The sequence below is a fragment of the Sturnus vulgaris genome, chromosome 1, assembly GCF_052056855.1.
Source record: "Sturnus vulgaris isolate bStuVul1 chromosome 1, bStuVul1.hap1, whole genome shotgun sequence".
Taxonomy (NCBI): Eukaryota; Metazoa; Chordata; class Aves; order Passeriformes; family Sturnidae; genus Sturnus; species Sturnus vulgaris.
In genome coordinates this window covers 59,375,145-59,401,091 of record NC_142243.1, presented here as the reverse complement: position 1 = coordinate 59,401,091, position 25,947 = coordinate 59,375,145, and the positions used below count along the sequence as shown (strand labels likewise).

Here is a 25,947-nt window from a genome sequence, read left to right as displayed (position 1 = left end):
TGAATGTACAGCCATAATCTGTGGAAATGGACAGATGCTGCATGTGTGGCAATATGCTGCCAAAAATAGAAAAGAAACACAAAAAAGAGTAGGCTTCAATGTTGTATCCAGCTGCCTGCTTCGATTTTTTCACTGAAGCACTGGGGCATTTACCAAATGCACTTCCACCTTTACATGATCTGAAACAGGCTTTAAAGTGGATAGTTTTGCTTTCTCCTGTCTACCCTCCATGCTCTCTTCCTTCCCACTCTTTTGGCATCCACTTCTATCAATGACAATGACATAGCTAATTTAGGGTTTGTTGTTACTGTCTTTTAGGTGAAGCTAGAGGGAAATAATCTCTTAAATGAAAAATGCTGGTTTTATTTCATTGGCCATGCTTCATTTGAACACAGTGTGTTCATTAATAACTGTACAAAATGACTTGTCTAGCAGGAATATTTATTCTAATAATGAACATTAAGAGAATAAACTTGTAAAACCAGAAAGATCAAGTTAGTGCCACTGTGGGTACAAGTGGAGGATTGCAGTACACGTGTGATATACTTCCAAATTAGTTTCACTATTCTGTGTGTTTATGCAGGGGGTAAATAGGATGTGGGCCTAATTTATTTCTAGGGTTGGGAAGAAATAAATAGGCCCCACATTTCTGAGAGCAGGTTGCTGCAAGCAGCATTTATACAGCTTTGTGGAGAGGGGGTAGCCTTTTGCTCACCTTCTTGCAATGACCTAGTGACACCTTAGAAAGGTGTCTCAAAGAGAGTGTCTTGAATCATGAAGCCTGAAGAAGTAAATGTCTTTTTGTGTGTGAGGCAGTGAGAATTATGGCCTTCAAATTAGGGAAGTGACATATCATGCAATATTTGTGTCTGGTGTCAAATCATTAGCCCATCTCAAACACCAATATTAGATTTGCTGTTTGTCCTTCAAGATGGTTTCATAATTCCTGGAATGCTTACAGAATTTTTTCAGTAAGGGATTGAAGAACACTAAATAACCTGCATATAGTTACCAGACATTAGACAGCAAAGGAGTCTACTCTAAAATTTTTGTTCAGGGTTTATTTGATTCATGCTAATGGTAGGACTGATGGTGGTGAAAAGAAAAAAAAAAAAGAGAGAACAACCAAATCTGAAATTAAAAGTTTAGAAAAAAATTATCTGAGAATTCATATGCAAGCTAAGTATGCACCATGCCATTTTGCTGTTTCTCCATGCAGAAATTCTCCTTCTTCAATTGCCTTTTAGAGACCCACCTTGAAACAGCTCAGATCCTGAAGCACAACACAGTGAGCATCATCCTAATACTTGCCAAAGACCTTGCAGGTCATTGAAGTGAGTGGGTCTTTGAAGATAATTGTATCCATCACTTATGTGGGATGAAATTTTGTATGTGTCTTGCCAAATATGGATGCAGCTGTCTGAGAAACAAAGGGTAGAAGCTTGCAAGTTGCAGTGAATGAAGACTGGATATTTGAAGGTTTGGACTCAATATGTAATCTGTTTTTCAGTTATAGCCCAAGGTTTTCCACCTGGCTCTACCACCATCCTTTGGAAAACACAGAGAACAAGTGTCTTTTTGAAAATCTTATCACATTTTTGCTTGGATAATAATAATAATAATAATATATAAAATCTTCTAGAATTCCAGTTCTTTGCTTTGAGTATTGCATGAGCAGCTCTTTTAAATTCCTCTTTTGTGTATTTTTACATAATTGTCCTATTGATTATCTATTTAATTTTTTACAAGTTATATTGATACTGTCATGTAGGGTGAGATAAGAATAATTTGAGATTTTTTTATTATTATCTCCGTGTCTCTTAAAGTAGTACTAAAACTATGATTTATGTCGGACAAACCTAGGTAAAACTAAAGTTAATATTCTATTTTCATGAATGATCAGTGGGAAATTGTTCAGATATAAAGTAAAAGTGACTGATATATAGAGAATGGAACCAAGGCATGGTTATGCTTTGAGAGTTTTTATGTGGGGAATTTTGGAAGGCAAGAGTACAAGTTGAAAGTGTTCCCTTTAGGCTTATAATAAAATCTTTACTGGTGTTTGTCACTGCAGAAAGCAGTGACAGAATCTTGGAACCCTGGGTTAAGGCAATCTTGCTTCTAGCTTTGGCCATTTTTTGAAAACCACATAAATTTGGAAGTATTGAGGCTGGTGACCATTGCTGGTAATCTCCCATTAGCCATCTGCATAATAAACATAGTTGTTTTGCTATTTAAGGGATGAAAAATGGTTATTTGGCTAATTTTGAAGGCTGAATACTCTGCTTTTGGCTGACAGAGATTCCTCCCTGTCATATCTGAAGCTTATGGGCAAGAGAAAGTAGTAAGTTAAGCTCTACTTGCTGATATTTTGGGATTAACAGAAGTTTTCAGATTTTAGGGTTGTCAGGCTAATACTGTAATGAGAACCAGCTTGAAACAAAGGGAATTGAGAATAAAATCATATGTTTCATTTTGCCAGCCTAACAATATTTAGGTTTTGCATTTTTTTTTAATTTTTATTTTTGAACAACTTAAGTCCTGTGGACATATGAGGTAAGGACAGATTGTTGCAGCTGTTGAGTTTTTTATTCTCCCTACTATATTTCCAACAGAAAGAAAGAAGAAGGAAATTTAAACTGTGTACAGACAAACAATTATTCAAATGTCAGAGGGGATCAGAAAATAGGGGAGTCTTTGTTCTTCATCTTCTTTTGAACTACAAGCTGTCAACCCTTGCTAAAGTTGGTACAGCAAATATGTAAGAACTTAATGTATGTGGTAAGGTCTATGTAGTTTGGACAGTGAAGGTGGACAAGATGCAAATGTTGATATGATATCTAGCCTGTGTTTCTTCTGAGGTTCATCCCTGACACACTAGAGCGGTGAGGACTTACTTTGCTTTTAGTTTCCAACTAATTAGAGAAATAGAAGAATTCTACATGCTTCAGTCAGGCTGTTAGAGTGCATGATGCACTGTTAATCCCTTAGATTGAGGAACTCTGAGTTCCATTGAGTTATTTAGGAAAGATGGAGTAAAAGAGTAAAGTGCAGGAGATGTAAATATCAAAGATATGTCAAATTTTGTAGTGTATACCTCTCCTTTAAACAATTGAAGAGCCCTTATCTGGAATGACTATGTACTAGCCCTCCCAGCAGCTTCTAATATTTCCAAGTGATCATGATTATAAGGTTTATGCAAGATAAATGTTGACTTGTTCAGCTTAAAGAAGTAATTCTGACTTTTTTTGGGTTTTTTTTCCCTACTTTTGTATTCATTCTGCCCTTTACTAAGTTAAAACTGTTGCAAGTAAGAATTAATGAAGGTCGTTGCCATTATATATTTGCTGTATGTATCTGGCCTGTTCCATTATACAACTATGAGGGAATATGTGTGACTAGTTCTGTCAATACTGATAAATATATTCAGCTTGCTTGGGCTTTTCCATGCAAGTCAGATGAGAGGAAAGTGTTGCTTTTGGATCTTTTGAGTTCTGCTCTAAATGCTACATTTTACGTTGTCAGGCAATGAATACAGGATTGTTTTGTGGCTAGAAAGAAAGGGAAATTGTTGAGGCTTTCTGCATGCAACTGTGTATAATAAGTTCTGGAGCAATGATTATGCTACTTAGGAGACACTTAACATCTAAGAATTTGGTTTTATTTAATCACTGGTATGGTAAAAAACATAATTTCTGAACTGGAAAAGTAAGTCTGAACCAAGAAGGTTCTTCTTTAATTTTATTATATCCCCTTTTGTCTGATTTATATCTATTGTATCCTTCAATACCCTTTTCTATTTCTCACCATAAAAATATCCACGTGTTTTCAGGTTCATTTATATAATTTACTTTGATGAATAAACTGGTCAGCTCTCTCCATGTGCTCAGTACTCGTGGAATGATATATTGTATTGGAGTTCTAATTGAATTCCCTTTTTATTCCTGTAGTGCTTCACTTACTTGCATTCCAATATGTCACAGACAGCTTATTTCTTTTTACCTTATCAAGCTTTTAAGGTATTTTAAATAAGATTGGCACTGTGTTGAGAGACTTGAGCCATGTCCTTGTTATTTATTTTTAGCTTACACGTGTCAATTCCTTCAATTTGGAATGTTTTATTTTTATACTTCTGAAGAAAAAATTCTACTGATTCCTAGTAGGAGTGCAATAAATTCACCCCTTGACCTGTTGCTGTCAAAGATTAGAATCATCTCCTACATTCAGATCACATGTTTGTGGTCATTATTTTTCTTTCCTTTTCTCTGCTGTTAATATGTACTGACTCACTGAGCTTGCGTACCTTCCTTTAATATCACCTGCTACATTTCACACATACTTGCTAATAAATCATTATTGTTCATTTTAGTGTTTCCAAATAAAGGCCTTGCTCCTTTTTTTAAAATGTCACCCAGCTGTAGTTTCTCTGCTTGCTTCTAACTGGTTATCTACACTTGGCTCACTCAGTTCCATCTCATGATTTCTTCTTACCTTTTTCTTTTTCTCCTCCTTTGATTCCTGTGGTGCTGCTTCCCAAGGGCAACCACATGGTTGATGCCTGGTCCCATTATCCAGCTGTTAGTGGGATCCTCAATAACATTCCCACTAGCACGTCTGAAGCACGTCTGAATGTGATGTGTGACAAGTGAAACCTTTGGCAGAACCTTTTCTGAAGGTGCTGCTTACTATTTTCCCCACTCCCCCACTCGGATAGCATACTTCAACAACCCCTTCCCCATGAATATTTGAAAAACAGTAGATAAAACTTCTGAGTTAATGAAGATGGATACAACCAAAGAAGAGTAGCATTCCAGAAAAGCCAAGAATAATGTATGTAATAGACTCATTTTCTGCTTATTTCTATTGTATTTTAAAAGTTGTTACTAGAATCTAGTTTACCTCACTTTCAATCTAGCCATAGCTGACTGAAATATTGTGAGTGAAAATGGAACTTTTAGAAAATTGACTGAATAAGACAGTGGGAGCACATTTCCATTTTCACATTAAAGTAATAAAATTAAGAAATTTCACATGGTATTGTTAGGAGCATAAACATATATGTATACATTGATATGTAATCCTACTTTCCTTTGCTTGTACCTTTGTGTCTTGGTTTAAAAGACAGATGTCTGCCAAGGAAGGTGGGAACCTCCCTCGGAATGGAGAATATGACCCCTTTCCCTCCAAATCATTATAACTTTGAAATTAAGAGGCTTTCAGGCAAAGATATGGAAAAGGAGTTCTAGTTCTTTACTAGTGTGTGTGTGTGTGTGTATAACAAGGCAAACAAACATCAACAACAGTAACAGGAAACAAGAACCCAAAACCCAATGAGCAGCCTCTCCCTGCTCTTGGCGCAGTTCCGGTCACAGCCGCCAGGGGCGCCGGTGGCTCCCGGCCGGGCAGGGCGGGTGCGATGATTCCCCCGCGCCTGCAGGGGGCGCTGTGGTTGGTGCCAGTTTAGTCACGTCTCCCTCACGCGATAATGGCGGATGGGCAGCATGGCACGAATGGGCTGCAGCAGGAACCTCAGACCAGCTGGAACGGCAGGGTGGGCTCACACGGGGCAGCAAGAGGTAGCAGAGACTCGGCAGCTGTGGAATAGCTGTGAGGCCTCCTGGCAGGCAGGGGGTGCTTGGCTGCAGTGTAGCAGAGAAAGCTTGGAGCAGTGGTAGAGAAATGGCAGGGGCAGGGCAGTGGCAGCCTGGCTCCCAAGGCGGCCCGGAGAGGCACTCTTTGAGAGGTAAGGAGCTTGGGGTGCCAGGGTTTCCCTTGAGGCACCTGAGCAGGCGGTGAAGAGTTCTTTTTCAGTGAGGTAGGGTCTTAATAAGGGTCCAGTGCACGGCTGCTCCCACAAGCTGAGCTTCACTCATGGCAGGAGAAGGCAGTAGGGCCAGAGCCTCGCAGTGGCGGCACATTCTCCCCACAGGTACTGCAGGCTGTTTCCCTGCTAATGCCGACAGCCAGACAGAGCTAGGAGTTAAAGCCAGCCTCTTCCCCCAGCCCAAATCTCAAGGTGTCTTTGCCCCTCGAGAGAAACCCTTTCAGCTAAGAGAGCAGCCAGCCGCACCCTTGGCCTGAACCTGGCAACTTCTTTTGTCTCGCTTAAGTACTGGTCGTTATTGTCTCTTAGCAACATATGGGAGAAAATTCCCAGAGAGAGAAAACAGAAGGAGCAGTCCTAACCTCCAGCACTTTGTCTAGCCTGACACATATTCAGCTCTAACTAATCTCTCAGAATTCTCAATATGTATACAAACATAATTTCCTATTGTCATTAGCCTCTTTTTCTCACATACTCGTCATCTGCTGAATACACTTGCAATTTAAAAAAAAAAAATCCCTGCTGTTAACACTCTGCATTCCATTCCCACATCTGTGTATTTTGGGTTTGTGTTTCGGTTGACTTTTTTTTTCCCATAACTCATTTGATGCTGCAACACTATCATTCTTTTCAAGTGTCTTTTAAAGAAAGTAAGAACTAGAGTGGATTTTTAAATTTAATTCCTGTCTCTGGATTACACAGAACATGTATTTTGACTTACAGCACTTTTAAAATAACTACTGAAAAAAATAGTTTGAAGGTAAGACAGACCTGTGAACACCAGTTTTTAACACAGGAATCCAAGTTCTGGAAAGGTAGGGTGCAGACCCTTGGAAAATGGTTGTGCACTTGTGCAGCAGAGTGCACTGGTGACAGTAAAAGCAGTTATTTCTTCTTCCTATTAAGAACACTGACTGCCAGAGCAAGGACAGTAGGAGTTCTTGGCTCTTGACACATTTTATGCTTTTCCTTTATAATGCTGCTCAGTTAAGTCTGATTTAAGTCAAGGCTTGGATGCAAGTTACACTAAAATACCCCTAGAAACTAATAATAAAACTATTAAGCAGTTTACTCTTTCTGAGTTTTGTATTAATGCATCTGCGTACACCTTGTGTCATTAGTCTTAAGTTCATTAGTGAACTTAAAAAGATGTAAATTCTATTTTTTAAAAGAAATTTAGATTTAAAGAAATTTCTAAGTTTTAAGATTTAGAAATCCATAAATAATTCTGTACATTTGTGGTTATTAAGGAGTTTCTAATACTTTCCATAAAACCACAGAGTAATATATTCTAATTTTTCTGTGCCTCTGTAATTGGGTATTTGTTGGATATGGGCTTACCAGTAGAATGGGCCCTTTTATCTGCCTTTAGGCTTTGACACGGTTTATATTCTCTTTTCACTTGTATGTAGCCAGGCATAACGACACTGTAGGTATGATATGGTCATTGGAGCATTGCACAAATACATCTGCTGCAAGCTGTATTATGAGGTTCAGCTGCACATCTTCAGTTTCTGATACTGCTGCTTATAAAGGTATAGTTACAAAATCGTGCAAGTTGATTTCCTCTTTGCATATTTTTTCTTACCACCTGTTAGTGAAAGAAGCAACTATGTTCTCTTCCTGTTCTCTTTAAATGATGTAATGAAAACATAAGAATTTCTATTTGAAGTTTCACAGGTTCTCTGTGGACATCCAAACATCTGTTATAGAAAGTTGAAAGATAGGAAATTTTGTGGCTAAACTGGTTTTCTGTAAAAGATTTTCCAGGAAAATACTCAAAAATAATATACTTATTTTCCCTTTTGATATTGAATTATGATGTTGGATATTTTACTTTTCCATCTATCTTTTACAGAAGTAATCAAATCAAATCCCACATCTGTTGATTTTTGACTTTGGAAAATCACCTAAGAGGAGAAACTTATCCATATTGAATTCTCCCTTATGAACAATTTAGAATAAGCTAATTTTCTTTCAGGAGACCATTAAGTTGATTTTGATACTAGAATTGAGACTCAAAAGTTCTTTCTCTCCTCCTGTTCTATCTTTTTCAAGTCTCTAAGCGCTTACTCTACATAGCCTTCTAAAACTTTGCGAAAAAGCTGTGTTCCTTGTTTCAAAGTAAAGTCACAGAGGAAGTTCAGTCCAGATCCATAGTGTTGTTTGGGCAGGTGATTGGCTTTGAAGAAAATAGAAACTGTTTCCACAGGTAATTAGTAAGTTTGTGTGGAAGTGACCTATCCAGAGCAGGCAGTGACAGATCACAGCTGTGAATTCACATCTATCAGCTTCCAGGCTTCAACCAGTCTACTCTTTGCCCCACATACTATCTCCTAGCTGATAGAACTTTGGTTTTGCCTGAATTTCCTGCAGCATTGGGACTCACTGAGACTTACTCTCACTAAGTGTGGTCAGGAGTAAGGTGGTTATCACTTAGTAGTCCAAGTGCTGAATTCACCACAGCAGTCCAAAGGAAACACAAGCAATGGAGTTAAGTGTATCATTATGCCTCTTAATTGAATGTTATAAGATAAAAACAAGTAGAAATAAATAATGGAAAAATGGCCATTTTAATAGAAATACATTATATAGAATACCAAAAGTATGTTTAGCAAAGAAAGTCACTACAGTTTTATGATCTGCTGCACCTATGAGCTAATTTTCAAACTCTAAATCCATTTATTTAGGCATTCAATTCTGTCAGTATTGCTTTTGTACATGCTGTTATCTAGAAGGAATTTTATTTTATGAGACTTTTGAATTATGGTTTTTGTTAAAAGATATTATTTTAATGTGTATGTTGTACTAATTTTTACAAGACAGTAACATATAGGAATAGGGAATGAAAGTTCCAAAGGATGCCAGATAAAAATGCTCTTACATGAACTGTTTGTATGCTGCTATGTGTTATTTAGCATTTTTTTTAAACCGATTCCAGACGTTTTTATTGGAATGGGAAGATAAAACAAAGGTCTTTATTGCTCAGTGCTGTTTCCAGTGACATGAGTTCCAATAATTCTAATCTGGCTGTTCCTTATCCTGCAGAATCTGAAAAGTCCATAATTTTCCTAAACTTTCACGACATTGCATATTCCATTATAGTAGTTTGTACAGAATTCAAATAAACTGATTTAACTTTTGTTTTGTTTTTTGTTTGTTTCCTCTGGGTCTGCCTAAGGCCATCATTCAGCTGCACTGATTCTGTAAAGAAGTACTGAATAAAGGCTTATATCTTCTGTGTCATAGGTGCAGAAGGCACCTCACTAACTTTCTGGTTTCACATAAAAGCATTTATACATAGCCATGCAAGATGGAACTTTTTATTAAGGTTGGCTTTATCACAAATGGAAAACATACTTCTATATGTACTTGTTACATTCTGATGAGGTTTATGTTGTGCTGGCTGCCTTTCCAAAGTGAAAAATATGGCATAATTTCTGTGTTGATATATTTACAATGCTTACAAAGATTTGTGTTCACACAGTCAGTGCCCATGTAGTCTGGGTTAACTTCCTGTCATATGCAAGAGAAACAAACAAAATAAAAATAATCCTTTTTTGGCACCTGAAAGAAACAGAATTAATAGAACCCTTTTCCTTTCAGCTTGAAATAGTTATCTGAGTTGGTAAACATTATGGTTATCTTGAATCATTATGTGGACCAAATCTGCATGCTGGATGCTTCATCTACAGATGCTGTTTGGTTCTTGTTTCCAGGTTATTATATGGGTGCCGTATAACATTTAATAACTCTAAAATATCCAAAACCTCTTGGTAACTGGAATTGATAGAGAAATTAGTAATTTTTAAAATTATTTTCACTTTTTTCTTACAATTCCTGTAATACTTTCAGGAAACACGTCTTTCAGGTTTCAATAAAATTCTGACAGAATTGGAAAATCTAGTGATTTTTATGTGAGGCAAATTTATCTTTTGCCTACATGGACATTTAGTGCTTTTTGTTCCCTTTTCTACCTTCCATCCTTTTTCCGTTTCTCATGTAATCTTCCACATCTAGAAGATCCACTCTGCCTTTTTGAGTAGCAGTAGCCTTACTAAGTGATTGTCTAGGCTGCTGCTGTCATGCAATAGCAAAATGCTAAACTTGCTTAAATATCAGGAGAAAGAGCAGCATGTCTTCAATAACATGATAACCAGTATAATCAATATCTACATTATACAATTTCAGCACATGGTTAAGGCCATTAAAGTTTGTGGAAATCTTTCACCTGCTTTCAGTAGTCTTAAATCAGATCATGTTCTCTGTTTACCTTAAGCCTAACCCTTTCCCAAACCATGTTTTTTTTTCCTATAATCTTCAGGTTGTTTCAGAAGCAGAACACAAAAACTGAAACCAGATTTTGAGCAATGGCCCTCTAAAACGCTGTATAGTTGCCCATTGAAATCAGCGGATTGTTATCTCCCTGTAATACTGATGATAACCAATCCATTTAACAGTACTCAGAAATAATGAGCGTTTTTGCAGCCCAGCGAGGAAATAAACTATGCCAAATAGCAGAGGTGAAAGAAAACATTTATATGTGGTCTCTATGTTCTGTGTAAACTGTAGTACATTTTGAAAGAGAATAGCAGTGGCAACATTGCAACAATTTTGGACTATGTACAGTTTCCATCTGTTCAATGAACTTTCACCATTGCTGAAGTAATGAGTTCAAGAAAATTAGAGTATCTAGTTCTTGGTGACCAAAATGGCAATTAGCAGATTTTTCATGTACACCTCATTGTGTGATTTGTTTCATGGTACACCACCTGTATATTTTGGTTTTAAAAATCTTTTTATATTAAGACAAGCAATTCACAATTGGAGGCTCTTGTTTGTAGTTCTGGCCAGTAAAAAATTAATTACACCTTCAGTTTGCAAAGCAGGAGCTCAGTACTGAAGACTCAAGAGAGCAGAATGGCATCAGAATTTTCACACTTTAAGTTCTCTAGTTAGAGATGTGCTTGTTTAGATTTTGTTTGTCTGACATTTTGCTTTTTCACAGAAAGAAAAAGTAAGTTCTAGGCTTGTGCAGAGGCTTTTGATGCACCATTCCAGTAAAAAAATCTCCAAATCCTAAACTGATAGAAAACTTCCTGATAAATAATAGCCAGATTATACCTTGGAGTTATGCATGGAGCATGGCCAGAGCTGTGCTGGTAATCATTATTTTCTCAAACTTTTCCATTCTGAAGAGCAGCAATTCTCACCGACGTGAGAGCTCTGAGGTTCCTCTTAGTTATCCTTAGACCCTGAATCACTTCCAGCCATTGCTAGCACAGAGAAATGTAAAGCTGCTTGTATTGCCTTCCCTTTTTGGTGGTTATGTTTGCTGCATTTTATTTCTGCATGTCTGTGACCTGTGGCTGCTTTGCTTTATGAGGTGCTATGAGATGCCATTTTGAGTTTTCAGGTGTGAAATATCCATATTCTACAACTAAAAGTATTTCCCTTATATATGCTTTTCGCTGTTTTTATCAAATGTGTTTTTAAACTTGAGCTCTAGATACTTAGGCCGTCTTTCAGCATCATATGAAAACGTTTGCCTAAATACAGGTGTAGAGGTACTTGCTCTCAGGTTTCAGAAAGTACCAATTGTTGTCATGTAGCATGAGAAGTGCAATGTGGAGATCTTGCAGTGTCTCCCAGCACAGGCTGTTTGGGCAACACATACACAAAACCTGCTCAGGTCTGATGGTTAATGCAAAATGATGACTTATGAGGTGCAGCACAGCACTGGATTTTTTGGGTTTGGGCCAATTCCTGAAAAAAGTCCCCAGGGCAGCTCTGCAACACATTTGCCTTCAATACAGCAAATAGTCCTATTAGGATGTACATATCAGGTCTGTAATAGTCATATCTGGACTCTGCATCCAGTCTAACGTGAAATGCAGGGCAAGAGAAAATTAGTCCAGGGCAGGTCAATATGCAGAAAAGCTAGAGCTTGTAGACTGAGATAAACCTGTCCTGATGCAGTGTAGAACCACAGGGGAGCAGTTGTAGTGAATTTCCTTGTGCTCTGGTTTGGAGGAAACGCTGCAGAAACGTTTGGATCAGGTATGGATGGAGCCAGATTGGGGTTGGCAGGTTATTAGTTTTGAGTTGGAACACAAATGATTGTACTCCTCCAGGAGCCAGCAATGGATGAAATTAAGTAGGATTTGTCTGGAGCACCATACCTAATAGACTTTCAGATTCAATGTTTCTTGTATCCAGGCTTGGGTAAGGTACCCATCCCAATGTGAAAGCTGAGCAACCAGAAATGATGGTAGAGCACGTGCATTCATGGGCAATAGCATTCAACAAATGCATGGACTAGTCAATGTGTACTTTTAAAATCCAGAATGCTATCTCCACTCAACTGCTACTGCTGTAATAATAGAACTTAACAACATATTACTGATTTATATGAATTTTAGGATTTTTTCCTAGCACCTTCCTTCATTTCACATATGTTATGAGGTCATAGAAAAAAAGACTCAGTTGAAATGAATATACACAATGGGATAGAATTAAGGTTGCTGTGGGAATGTCAACTCTGAATTTCCTGCTTTTGTTGTGATCAAACTATGGAATGAAATCTTTCATTAGTGTTAGGTTTTAAACATTCTTTAACATAATTAAAATAATTTGTTAAACTTAACCCTTTAGACACAGGTGCCCCTGTAACAGTCAAGTTTTACACATGCACAGTAGTATAAAGGATTTTGTTCCTAATTCTGTTCATAGTAACATCATAGTAACATCATACTGAGCTCTTGCTGAAACTGGACCCAAGAAATAGATTACTTTTACTGGAGAAAATAGATGGTGAGCTGTAACAGAATTTCTGAATGCTTATGGACTATAAATATTTGCAAATTAAAATTACAGAGTAAAAAAAAAGTTCTTGTGGGAAGCTTGTTTGTTTCTTGTTGTTGGAGTTGATTTTTGTTTTGTTTTGTTTGTTTGTTTGTTTTTTGTATGGTACTGGTATAGATTTCCTTGCCTGAAATAAAAATATGGGAAAATTTTCCAGCAAAGGCTATATACATTTCTTTGGATGTTGTAATGACTGATAAAATAGATAATATAACTATTTATGGGCAACAAAAACAACATTCCTGTGTAGTACTAATACAGTTTATATTAAATCCTGTGGGGTTTTTTAGCTCTAATGAAATATGTACATTGATGGAGTTTAAGACAAGAGATGTATGTCACATTCTTTCAGAATGTAGAGGGAGCAACAGTTTTCATGTAGTAAATAGACCTCACTGGAAACATAGAGTTAAAACAGACAAACCCAAAACCCTCCCAAAGCAAAGCAAAAGGTGTATTTATTTAATTCAGACTGCATTATTTGTCTGGTGTTCTGTTTGGGCTCATACTTCCAGGTATTCAGTGTAGATTTTGGACAATTTGGGCTTCTGCAAATCTCAAGGATAAGATCTGGCCATAAGAAAGAAGTAAGTAGTGACTGACTTTGGTAGAACTAAGGGTTTTACTCAAAAGAGTTATTTTGAAATTCAGGTAGTGTGATTTTTGTATCAGTTGATATTATAGATGAGTATGCATCTTTTGGCCCACAATAAATGAAATAAGAATAGGTACCAGTGAGTATTTTTTCAAGTTTCCCAATTGCTTTTAGACTTCCCCATATAGGGAAATTTGACCCTGACTTGTGGAAGCAGGCTAACTTATCTGGCATAACCCCTTTTCTGAAAAAGGGTAGTCAGTCTTCATATCAGAAAGATAAGCTTGTGGTTCAAATCAGTTTTACAGTGGTTTTTCTGGAGAGCGATTGGTCTGCTCTCATTTGGTTCTATTTAGGGCTGAAAGGGACCCAAGTCCCAGCATAGAGAGGCTCTCAGAGTGTGAAGTTACTGAAACTTTCCTTGAAACTGCTTCTACACTCACATCTTTCCATTATGTACAAAAGGTGTAGTGACCCCACGGAGAGTTGCTTAAGATCACATAAGGGCTGAATTTTTAAATTTCTGACCAACATTGGAATACATTTGATTTTTTCTCAGGGCAGTTAACAGCATTAATTTTTGCCTTTAAGTTTGGGAGATGGTGTGTTCTTCTTATATTGAGATAAGAGCTGAGCTGGTCTTGTTTACATAGAAGTATATTGAAAAGAATTTCTGGTTTTAATTCAGGAAAGAATGCTAGCCTTGGCTTTATAAACATCTGTTGAAATCATTGAGTATTTAATACTTTAGCATTTATGTATTTATTTATTTATTTATTTATTTATTTATTTCCATCTCAAACTCTGTGTGTGTGCAGGTATGTGCCCACTAGATCCTTCCCTTTGCAGGAGATTCTGAACAGTGAATTATTAAAGGACAAATTTCAATTTCTCTGAAATTCGTTCTACTTGCATTTTGCATCACATGGAGTCACAGTGCAGCTGGCAAAACTGTGTGCTCAGAAACATATTTTCAAAGATAATCTACCTTCTTTGTTTGGTGGAAAGGTGTTAAAAGAATTTTGTGTTACACTGTCTGTGCTCATGACCTCTGCCTGTGGAGGAGGTGAGAAGCAGAGCCCCAGGTTAAGCAGCATCTGTTGTTTCAGTTCACCTCCAGACAGTAAGACAAAATTTTAGGGGAAAGAAGTGTTTTCTTTATCTGAATATCTCTTTATTGTAACATTTCTGAAAGCATTTGCAGGTTGGTTTCTCAAGGTGAGTGTTACCATGTTATGTACAAAACACTTGTGCAGTGGTTAAAACAGCCTGAGATCTAAGGCAGAACCTCCACCAGCCAAAGAGGATTACAGCAGAATAGTGGGAAATACTTTTTTCACTGAGACAGTGAGAAAAGAATTCTACTTCTTCCCACCTCTCCATATATAAACACTGGTTATGTTCTGCCATAGTACCTCATCCATGTTGAATTTAGATGAATTAAGAGCAGTTTGGTAGTCCATAACTGTAGGCACTGTTAAGTATAAGGGACTGAATATTTTCTAGGTAAACTCCCCCTAAAGGAGCATAACTTTTATAGTAACAGCCTGGGTGTAACTAACAGGAGCAAAGCTTTGCTACTGAAACTGCATACCAAATAATAAAAAGAACATCTTTCTCATATCTGAAATGATGGTCACACTTTCAGCTGTAGAAACCAGCAGAGACAGGGGTTTGGATGTATTGTTTATGCATACTATGAGGAAGATTTTTCCTTTGTACATATCTTTATTTATCTACTATACAATCATTTGCCTTGTATTTGGGAAGGCAACTAATATATATTTATGTGATGGTTTGCTATGGTGCAAAGTTCCAGCAGTCTGGACTGCTTTCAAGAGCATTTTGGGAGCAGAAATCTACTTTCAGTACTCGATTAAGACATCCTTCACTAACCTTGTCTTTTGTATACAAGGCATTATATCCTGATCAAGCTGTCTGCCCATCACTCTATCTGTCTACTTGTTTTAATCAAATGTCTGCAAGTGTACATGCAGACCTAGCTAGCAAAACATATTTTCTCGGATAAAACCTTTAGGTTTTGATTGGCTGCTGTATCAGTAGACTGGAATACTTACAACTGTCCTTGGAGGCCTTCGATAAAACTGCAGGTGTTCAGCTTTAGCAAATAGTTCTTATTATATGGATAGACTTTTGGCAGCTAGTAATGATGTTTCCTGAAATTGAAAAATTATTTTCTACCTTACATGCTGGTTTTACATTACTGGAATGTTGGACGGGGAACCAAATACCTCTTGTTGAGTAGTACAGAGACTGGTTTTGTTAGTTGTATATATTTTCTGATTTATATATTTTATACTGGAGTGCAAGTTTTTTCCTTAATTGTTGTGGTCAGATTTGAAATCTCTTCCAGCAAAATAAAATTTTGAGGAATTAAGGAAGTCTTAATTCCTGTCTGCCAACAGAGGTTTATCCTCCTTTATACAGAACTAGCAACTGGCTTGCAGTCAGTGAGCCACCAAATCCCGAGGTGAAGTGATGTTGTAAAGCATTTAAAAATATTGACCATTATAATAGAATACTTTTAGAAGCTTTCTTTTCTTTTTGTATCACTGAGTAAGGCATATACAAAGATTTTATATTTATATTTATATAAATATATATATATACTATATATTTAACCCATTCCGTACTGCTATCATATAGTGCTGGAAGAAAATAATGGATCATTTTCTTACAGTCATTTTTTGGACAGTGAGATTGATGGCATGCAATATGACACTTCTGGGGAACTGTAGTTTAATTGCAGGGTGTTAAACAACTTATTAGAATTGTATTTGTATTGTATTTAGTTATCCAAATGCTTTACTGGATAACTTGGTGCTCACATTTTCTTTATTAATCCTACTTGACCTTTACAGTGCTGCATCAGCACCTGAAGCCTGATGGCTCAATATTCTCCTCTCCTAATTTTTATTTATTTCCAAAATATTACCTTGCTGAAGTAGGGTTACTAGAGTGTTTTAAGTATACAATATTGAGTCTCAATGTACAAGATTGATTCTCTTCTAGACACTGTAGGCATGTCTCAAGTCTGTCAAATAAAAATGCCTCCTCAGGGAAAGCATTAATCCTTTAAAAAGGAGTTCTAGGAAGTCGTCAGTTCCTGTTTGGGTTTTTTGCGTGTTCGTTTTTTAGTTAGTTTGTTTGTTTTGGTGATGGAAAACAACTACTGAATAGAAAGTAAATGGGTATTTCTGACTTCAATAAGTAGGGGCTGTGCAAGCCAACTCATCGTGCCCAGGAGACCATGCAAGTTCTGGAAGGGAGTACAAGGATTGAAGGGGGTTTTAATTAAATTTGTTTATTTTTATTGATTTGCTCAATCTTTGAATATATAGTAATTTTGTTTGTCAAATGCAGTCTAGGAAAAAACCCCTATGATGTGCCTGCTGTGTGTTTGAAACCTTTACACAAAGAAGAAGACACTAAGTGCAGCTATTAAGTGTAAATCTAAAACTCTAATATTATTTTATCTGATGCTAAGCCACAATGCTACAGGCATGAGTTACTGCTGGTGGTATAAGTGTTTGGCCATATTTACATAAAGGTTCCTCTTTGTCTCCTTACCTGTATTCCCTCTCATGTTTCTCACACCCATTTGCTCAGAGTTCTCCAGGTTTTTTTTATCATATGAAAGTATCATTTTCAAAGGCTTTTGTTTCTTGCATCAATGTCAGCACTGCAGATCAGAATGTGACAGGGAATACCTGGTTGCATAGCTCCTTTAAACCTGAGCCAGTAGTACTGCAAAATGTTAGGGAGACCACCCTTTCATCTCACACCATCCACCACTTTAAAGTGAACGGTTTGTTGATGTAATCCTATTTTCAATCTATAGAGGTCACCTGTAATGCACTGCTCCGAGGATAAATGCCTAGTAGTCTTTGATGTTGAGGTTCCTTTTTTTTTTAAAGGCGTGTTTAATGATATTTTGTTTTGCCAGGATACTGTGTTGAAAATTTTGAAGAGTTCAGCTGCTTTTAAACTTTTATTAACCTTTCAGTCAATTGTTAACAATTCTTTCCAAACTGATATTTTCATTATTTCAGTATGCTTCAAAATGTTTTGTTTTTGGAAAAACTGAAAACTTTGTGATCATCTATGATGCAAGATGTGGTAACTAGCTTCTAGGTGAAAGTACACTAAACCAAATGTATATTCTTTTGGTAATCAGTGACAAAGATAATATTAATTTCACCTGGAGAAGGATTGCATCCTGCCAGTATATCATGGAGGAATGAAATGTAAACCTTAGTTTATAATGTGGTACTTAAACAACTTTGAAACTCATATTCAGGATCATTTTTTTATCTCTTTAAGTACACTATTGATATGTATAGGTCATACTGTTTTTTCCCCAGTAAAAGTAGATTTTTATTTCATAGATTTTGCTAGGATGGGCTGACTGATATCAGTAGATGCATGTGGGCAAAGGCTTGCTGTAGCCCAGATGGGCTTCTGGGTATGCTGCGGGTTTGGCACATTGTAGCAGGAATTTCTTATCTATAACTCTATTTTGGTAGCAGAATAAACCACTCCACCTGTAAATTGCTCAGCAGACAACTTTCACAGTGCTAGAGCTGCACATGAATGTTAAACACTTCTCAGAACTGGGCTCCCTGCATGCCTAGTGCAGCAGTGGTTCTTTGCTTGTAACTGCTCCGTTTCGTGACCCAAGCAGTCATGTGGGGAGTTCAAGTTAGGTTAACAAGAGCAGGCTGACATAGAAAAGGCTTAATTTCACTCGATTCTACACTGAATCCTGTCTTTTTATTGTTAATGCCCTTTTGTTAGTTTTTGTTTCTTTGTTTCATCTGCCAGAGAGTTCAGCTGGCAGCAGGGAGAGTTTCCTGAGCTGACTTGAGCTGGTAAATGGCTTTTAAAGGCTGGCTGCTTCAGGAGAAACCCACTTTCCAGGGTCCTGTCACTTTCCTTCTTTTGATTTTTGTGTTCAGTCCCTTCCTGACCATTCCCCACATATGGTATGCACAGTTGCAATGACTTGCATCTGTCCAGAAGTGTGACTTTCTTAGAGCTGATTCTCCTATTCCTTTGTGCCTAAGCCAAAAAAGGACTGTGTTTTACACAAGGCTGCCAGCACCCTTCTCCCAAGAGAACATGTGTGGTCCCTCACATTCATCTGAATTCCCACTAACCTCAAAGATCAAGAATGTTTAGACTTCTTCCTGTCTCTGGTGGCCACCATTATCAAAATGACTTTGTCTGCCCAGAAAGTTAAAACTCGCTGCTATTACACTTCCAGTTCTATCAATGATAAACTATGGAAAACATCAGTGTCATATATTGTGTTTAACATGAGAAGCTGTTTGACACAGTGTATCCTTGAAATGTTTATAGTGAGTAAGCAAAACTTTGAATTCATTTAATAAAACCTCCCTTTAACCTCAGAAATGGAGCCTGTACAATGAAGTTTTATCTCTCTCAATGATGTTCAGTCATATTTGAAGGGCCAAGCACTACATAATAAATGTAGGCAAGGAGACTCTCTCCATTTTTTTATATCCTTTCATTGAATTCCCATAACATTGAGGTCAGTTGGTATTCCTGCCCTCTATGTTTCACTCCCAATGACTCTCTAAGGACAATACAAGGGACAGGAAGAAGAAAGTAGAGTATATTGCAAACTGATTTTCCTTAGGAGGTGGTTTATTACCTGCTTAATTGCCCTCTGTTAGCTATTCATGTTGTTTCTTTGAGAAAGAACTCTTACTTGATAGATCTTAACAATTGTCTTGTCTGTGAGTATCTTGAAGCTTGTTTAAAACACAAAGCAGTGTGGGAGACAGTGGGATTTGATGTTTTGTGACTTGGAGACTGTGAGAAGGAGAGTGGCTCAGCAGCTCTGGAGGAAACTGATAGTTTGTTATGAGCCAAAATGGTTTTAAGACAATGTGGCAAACCAGAATTTTCTCAGTCCTAGTTTCACCTTACTGATACATGCCATTATCTCTCCCTGAGCTTTTGCTAAAAGGGTAGGTGGGCCACTGGATGGCCAAAATTTCTATGACAACCATCCTTAGATGCAGCTGAACTGATATTGATGGTATTTGCTCCAGTGCTCTTTTCAGCCTGCATTCCAACCGCAGGAAAAATAGCTTTAAATTAAAAGCTACTCAGACATCCATAACTTTGATGTTTAGCAGTTCTCTATAATAATAGCTTAACAGAGCATGCCAAAGAACATTAAAAGACCTTAAAAGAGGTCCCTAATGTTCTCTAATAGGGAACACTAATGGACCTCTTCCTCTCACTTTATCCCAAGCCACCAGAAGAGGCAGCAAAGGAGTACTTTAGCATGCTTTTGTACGGGGGTGTTGCATGAAGTGGGATTGATTCACTTGCATTGAAGAAGTTCCAGATGGAAGTTGCAGGCTGAAAATTGGCATGAGAATATGCTGGAAAAGTGTCTCCACATACTTGTCCTCTGTACAATCAGACATTTTTCCATTGGCCACTGAACTGCATGGACTTTTGATTTTGACATGCTCCAGCCATTTCTAGTTCTTAACATGCACTACTTGTGAAAAAACAAAATCGGTGATTGAATAAGACCCACAGCCTTGTCTTAGGTGAAAGTATGCTCCTCAGTTTAAACAAATTAGTTTTCTAATTTCACTTTTATAGCTAGATAGGAGATTTTTAATGGAATCTTCTATGTAACACATGTATGATTTCATTTGCTCCTTACAGGCCTCCTCTCAGGCCATAATTCTTGATTTCTCCTAATTAGTTGCTGTGGAAATGATTATGTCATAAACACAAACAATGGGAATATAAGGAGCAGATGAATTCTTAAGAAGCAAAGTTCTGTTTTCCTGTAAATTACAAACCCCCCTCCCCCAAAACCAACAACCGAAAGGAGAGGCATTGTAATTCTTTCTGCATTGTCTTTTATCTCAGGATTTTAATGAACTTCTCAAGTATTAATACATTAAAGACTTTTGCAAATCTGCTGCAGAAATAGTGTTGAAACCTTCCATCTTAGTTGTCCTTGGTAACTCATGATCAAATCATTGTTGCTTGCGACTGAAATTAAGCTTCACTTGCAAACTGAGCCTTTGCTCTGAAAGCCGCCTGGGTTCTTCCCAATGTACATATCATCACTAGTTACAGAGATCCTGTTGACCAAGTTATTTACACCTGTGCAGTTCATTTACTTCAAGGCTCTTTTTATCCCTCTGCCTCCAGATTCTTTGCCTTTGAGATCTGTAGGCAGTTTTAACACTTTCAATAATGCTTCCTTGCTGTTTCCTCACATTACGTGAAAGAACAGTAAATAATTGTATCAATGGAATACAAGGTGGAATGGAATCTTCAGCTGTATCAATCTCAACTGTGTTCTATATTGGGGTGAAAAATAAAAAAAAATTTTTTTGCCTCTGGAGTCAGCACATGTGGCTATGTATCCTCTGGGGACGGAAATACATTACTCTAGTCAAGCCCACTGTATAGCAATGTTCCCATTAAGTGCTCAAAATGGGGCTTGTATAGTATATAGGCCATGTGAATTCACATGTGGATTTCACCAAGGGAGAAGCTCGTTGAGTCAGAACATGCCTTTTTGCATAGTCACTTTTCAGAGTTGTGCTATATTTTTGGCATTCACAACACCTCTGTCATGTGAGTATTTATAATTGGTGCCTTTTACAGATGGAAAATCCAAGGCACAGATTATATGACTTGTCTAAAAGAGCACACTTGGTTAATGGCAGAGTGAACACAGAGCTCAGGATTTCCGACTCTGTCTCCTAGACTCCACAAAACATTTCTAGAGCAATATTGAAGTGATGTAATGTGTAAACAGAATTGTTTCCAAACAAAAATATGTGTCAGGTTACATTAAATATCTGCAACAGCTCTTTAAACATGCAAGAACAGATTGATTTTAAATGTATGTAGTCTTTTCTTTAGTGACTAGAAGGAAGACATTCTTGTGTTAAAATATTTAGATCTCCCATTGATAAAAAAATTGTAGATATTATTCTGCTCTCAGCTGTGGAATAGGAACTTTACATGACTCTTAGGCTTCCAGCTAAAAAGATTTTTGAAACTGAAGCCGTACGTGCAAGTTAATAAGTAGGACATTCTTGTCAGCTGCCGGCATCTGTTATTGGAACTATCCACTAGTACATGTCCAGCATTGCCTTACAATATGCCAATGGCAACTTTATAGAACTCAAACATGCACAAGAAAGATATGTGAAGAAGGGCAAAATGCTTTTGCATAGTTTTTATATTATTCACACAACTGGAATGTGTACAGCTCAGTACAGAGTGTAACAAGAGCAAATGCTGAACCACATCAAGCTGTTCCCTTGTCGTGCATGTCATTTAAATATCAAATCTATAAGGGCGTTTGCTGTGTTCTTCACACACAGAAAGACCACAACTAAGTGACTTAAAAGTATCCCATGAGTTTTTAAAAATGCGGACAAACAACTCTCTTCTTTTTGATAATTGCAAATACATTGTTCCACTCTGTTGGTTCTGCAACATCTGGTGTTTTATAAAGCATTTTAAAATGTCATCTCCCTTTCCCATTTGCCCACACCCTTCCCACTGCACCTTAACCCCAGCATACCAAGAAACTTTAATTTGTAAGGAAATCTGTGGAAAATCTTGCAAAACAGAGTTAAGGAATTGTGTCTCTATAGATCTGAGCTATTCCTTAAATTAACAAGGAAGCTGAGTCAGCAATATTACTGTGTGGAAAATTTCCATGTGGAAGAAGAACAAGATTCTGAGCTGATTCAGTGGAAAGCTGTTATTAAATGGCTCTTGAAGATGAGATTACTTAGAACATTTTGCTTGGTAGTGTTAACTTGATAGTCTTGGCATTAAGTCTTCATAAAAAGATCACAAGGCAATTTCTCAAGAATGAAAGACTATAATCCCCCTTGCCAGTCCTGGTGTGTGTCCAATGTTTGACTTGTAAATTGAGTGTAGTTGCTTCACAGTTAGCAAGTCAGTGAACTTTGTAGTTTGTGCTTCAGGATGAGCTTCCAGGTTAAGGAATCCAAGTGGTTGAATGATAAGGCCATTAGTTGTTGCAGTGGAGAGGGTTGGAGACATGACACAGCACTCGTAGTTCGTGCAGCAGAGAGAGTTTAATGGCTTACACCGCTCTTATATACCCTATTCAAAAGACTCTGTGTTTGAACCTGACTGGCTGTGATTGGTTACCACCCAGCCCATTGCCAATAGCTACCTGCTTATGTTCATCATCAGGGATTGGCTCTCCATAGCAAACCCCTCCTCCTGTCATAGGTACTGTGTACCATTTGTCCATAATCAGGATGTTTTAACATTTTTCATATGCGTTCTTGTCAGTCCATTGTAGCATAGGGTGAATAGAATACTTTGAGATGTAGGATATAGGTAAAGGTAAAATCTAATGCTATAGAAATAACTGCAGAAAAATCCCTAAGCAAGGCATCTCTATAAATAGCGTGAGTTGTGGGAGGTCATCTTCCCTAATTGTAGCTATTTTAGCTTGCCTGATTTTAGTTAGGCATATGGTCTCAGCAGTTTGTATGGCCTCCATTTTCAATGAAGACAAGAGGAGTGGGGATGCCTCTAGATGGCAGTTCATCCCACATGTCTAGGTTAGATTGGGTGCTCACTTTCCATCTGACTAAATTTGGATGTGTTGGATCTTACCTTTATTACACAGCACAGAGGAAGATGCTTCCCAATCCCATGCATTTAAAGTAAGACTTATTTCTTAGCTCTTGAAGTCCATGGAGATTTCTTCTGTATACAAATCATGAGGGTTGAAGACGAGCACAGTGAACAGTTTACTCAGTGCAGTTGCCTTTTTCATAAATGCTCTGTAAATGTGTGTCAAATCCTAAAATAAAATTAATCTAGCTACAGTCAGAAGGCTATGTTAAATGATTTGTATTAGTTTCTTTTTACATAGCTGGTGAAAATCGGCAAAATTTTATTTATAGTGACAAAATGTCATGTTGAAGTATATTTTTAAAAGGAGACTGACACACACTATATGGATGATTTCTGATCATCATCTTGGTGATTAGGATATTCAGTGTTGTCCTCACGGTCACACTGGCACAGCACTTCTCCTGTGCTTCTACTGTAGATTGAAATTACTAAGTACTATGAGTGTCCTAGAAAAAAATTTCTTAAGAGGCTGAATAGAAGTGCAGTGTTTCAGAGATCCTTTTCCGAGTTCTGTGTTGCCTTAGCTAGAATGTTATGAGTATCCAAGGAGATGCACTGGGACCTTATATCATTAAACTTTTTCATGTCTGTTTTGGCAGAGCTTGTGACTGTCAGATAAGTAGAGATGCCTTTACCTGCTTTTCTCTCATGAAAGCAAGTAACAAACAATGAAAGTACAACACAGTAGCTCTGTTTCAGCATGGATTAGAAACCAGAACATCTGTTTTAAATTCACAAATATGCTTGTACCTGTGTGATGTCATCTGCTCTCCTTTGTCTAACAGTTAATTCCTTAAGATTTTCCAGTTTGTGCTGCATTCAGACTTTCCTTTTCCTAGCAACATATACTCTTTATAAGAAACACTTATTGTTTAAATTAACAAAACAGAAATGATAGGGATTAGTTTTACTCTGTGTAAATAAATTAAAGGGTCAAGTTTTGGACTGGAAGGTGCATTTTTGCAAGTAAAGGCACAGTAAAACTGTTCATGAGTATATTTAGGCTGAAAGTAGGAAAGTGATGTAGACCATTTCCATAGAGGTAGTGGACACAAGCATTCTCAGTATGACTGAGATGGATAGCTTTAAGAATGGGTTTATGGGGAAGGTTATAGTTTTGAAGTCCAGAGGCCTAGATACAGGTAGAAAAGGACATAGTGTGTTTTTCTTCTGAGAAGGCTTGGCCTTCTAAATTCTTGGATAAAATAATGCTTTTTTTATAATTTGTGGATATAAACTTTGCTAGCTGCAGTCTTTAAGAATCTGACAGTTTCTGCTCCTTAAACTTTATTCCTGATTGTTGTATGCTCTTCTTCACTGTGATGAGTCACTCAGATACTCGTGATACCAGCAGTGTACCATTAGTATGGTGAACTCAAATGCTGTTACTATGCAAACACTATTGCTGGAGCCCTAGAAGTTTTAGAAATAAAGGGAAATGGTACATCTCTTTCGAGCATCAGCCCTGTGACCTTTTGTTCTCACATGGTTTAGTCCCTCTTCTATACATGACTTCCACTTGGGACTTTCTTGGCTTTTTTCCATTTTATTTCAGTTAGCATTTATTTCACACATCGTTATGAGAAGCACTGGCTATGAAGATACGCAGCTCTTGTCATAACAGAAGTATTTTATATGCACCTGCAATTTGAGGTTTGTGTTTGGGGAATATTGTAGAGTGAATAAAAAAACTGAGATAATTTAGGGAGTTTTCGCTCCACCTGCTATGGAATTGTTGTATTTTTTGGAGGAAGGGTGTTGTGGTGTTTTTTTGTTTTCCTGGGGTTTTTTGAGGTTTATTTTTTGGTGATATTTTTTCCTCAGGTACAATCTGAAGGTGTGTTTATGGTGTTAGAGAAAAGGTACATTGTAGGTTACAATGCTATAAGCAGAGAAGAAAGGAAAATCTGTAAGATGGCTAACTAACATAGTGTAAATACCCTATTTTTAATGCAAGGTGAAAAAGGTGTTCCATATATAGTCTTCAAGTTGGAAGCTTCATGTTTGTAATAGTACCATGGCAATGTGCAAGTATTAATCACTTCCTGTTTGCTATGTAACATCAAAAAAATCCTGTTCTCAAGAAGTTTTATATTCTTGTTGCTTTTGATTCTCTTTCTTCAGATGCCCCTATTCATACACATGCTATTCATGTGCACGGTATTCCTTAACACCACCCTAGCCACCCCTGCTGAATATGTGCAAATGAAAGGACCTGTAACCTGCTTGTACCTGACCCCTCAGAATCGCCCTGGTGCATTAAACTGTTTGCCACTGTGCCCAGTTGTCCCACCACCCCTTCATCACATACTGGAGGCAAGAAAGGGGTGGGTGTCAGGGTGCAGCTGTATTCTGCTAGGTCTCAACCAGGTGCTCACAGAATTAGGGAGCTATAAATGGCTTCCTGATAGTGTTTCCCAGCCTGCCTTCTCCGAGTAAAACTCTGCACAGGAGAGTGTCTGGTTTGATAGCACTCACAAAAACAACATTTAAACTCTTCTTGCTGCTCATTGCAGTCAAATGTCTTTAGAATGAGAATGACCTAATACTTAACCAACTGCAGTGAAATTAGGTGTTCAGTCTCATGTATCCACGTCAAGTGGAAAGACAAACAATTTGAGTTATATTATCAATGCCTTCATAGTAGAAAATGTTGATACTTATGTGAGAATTTTTTCTAATTGAGAAAATCTAATCTTCTGCATCAAGGAACTGTTTTTGGAAACTGATATTTCACACTTTCATACCATAATGATTGTTACTTATTAAGCTCTTTAATATCATCACGACTGGGAGTAAAGGGTTTCCAAATACACGTTAATCCAACTTGTCAAGTAAGTTTTTTCATTATATGGTGCGACTGGAAAATGATCTGTTGTAAGCTTTGCTTTAATTCAAAGAAAATTTAAAAAGTAGTTTCAATTTTTTAAAAAAC

The 25,947-nt window shown here is 37.4% G+C and overlaps 1 protein-coding gene across 6 annotated transcripts in view; it reads left to right on the top strand.

Annotated features, from left to right (window-relative positions):
- SUGCT (succinyl-CoA:glutarate-CoA transferase) overlaps positions 1–25,947 on the top strand; it is a 317,360-nt gene that overhangs the window by 200,270 nt on the left and 91,143 nt on the right. Inside the window, exon 13 of one of the 6 annotated variants that reach the window (XM_088167716.1) lies at positions 1,248–1,540. The exons of the other annotated variants lie outside the window; for them this stretch is intronic. Within the exon in view, the coding sequence (XP_088023842.1) occupies positions 1,248–1,277 (30 nt within the window). The 3' untranslated portion in view covers positions 1,278–1,540. Of the gene's footprint in view, positions 1–1,247; positions 1,541–25,947 lie in introns of those variants that run through there. 6 annotated transcript variants of the gene reach the window in all.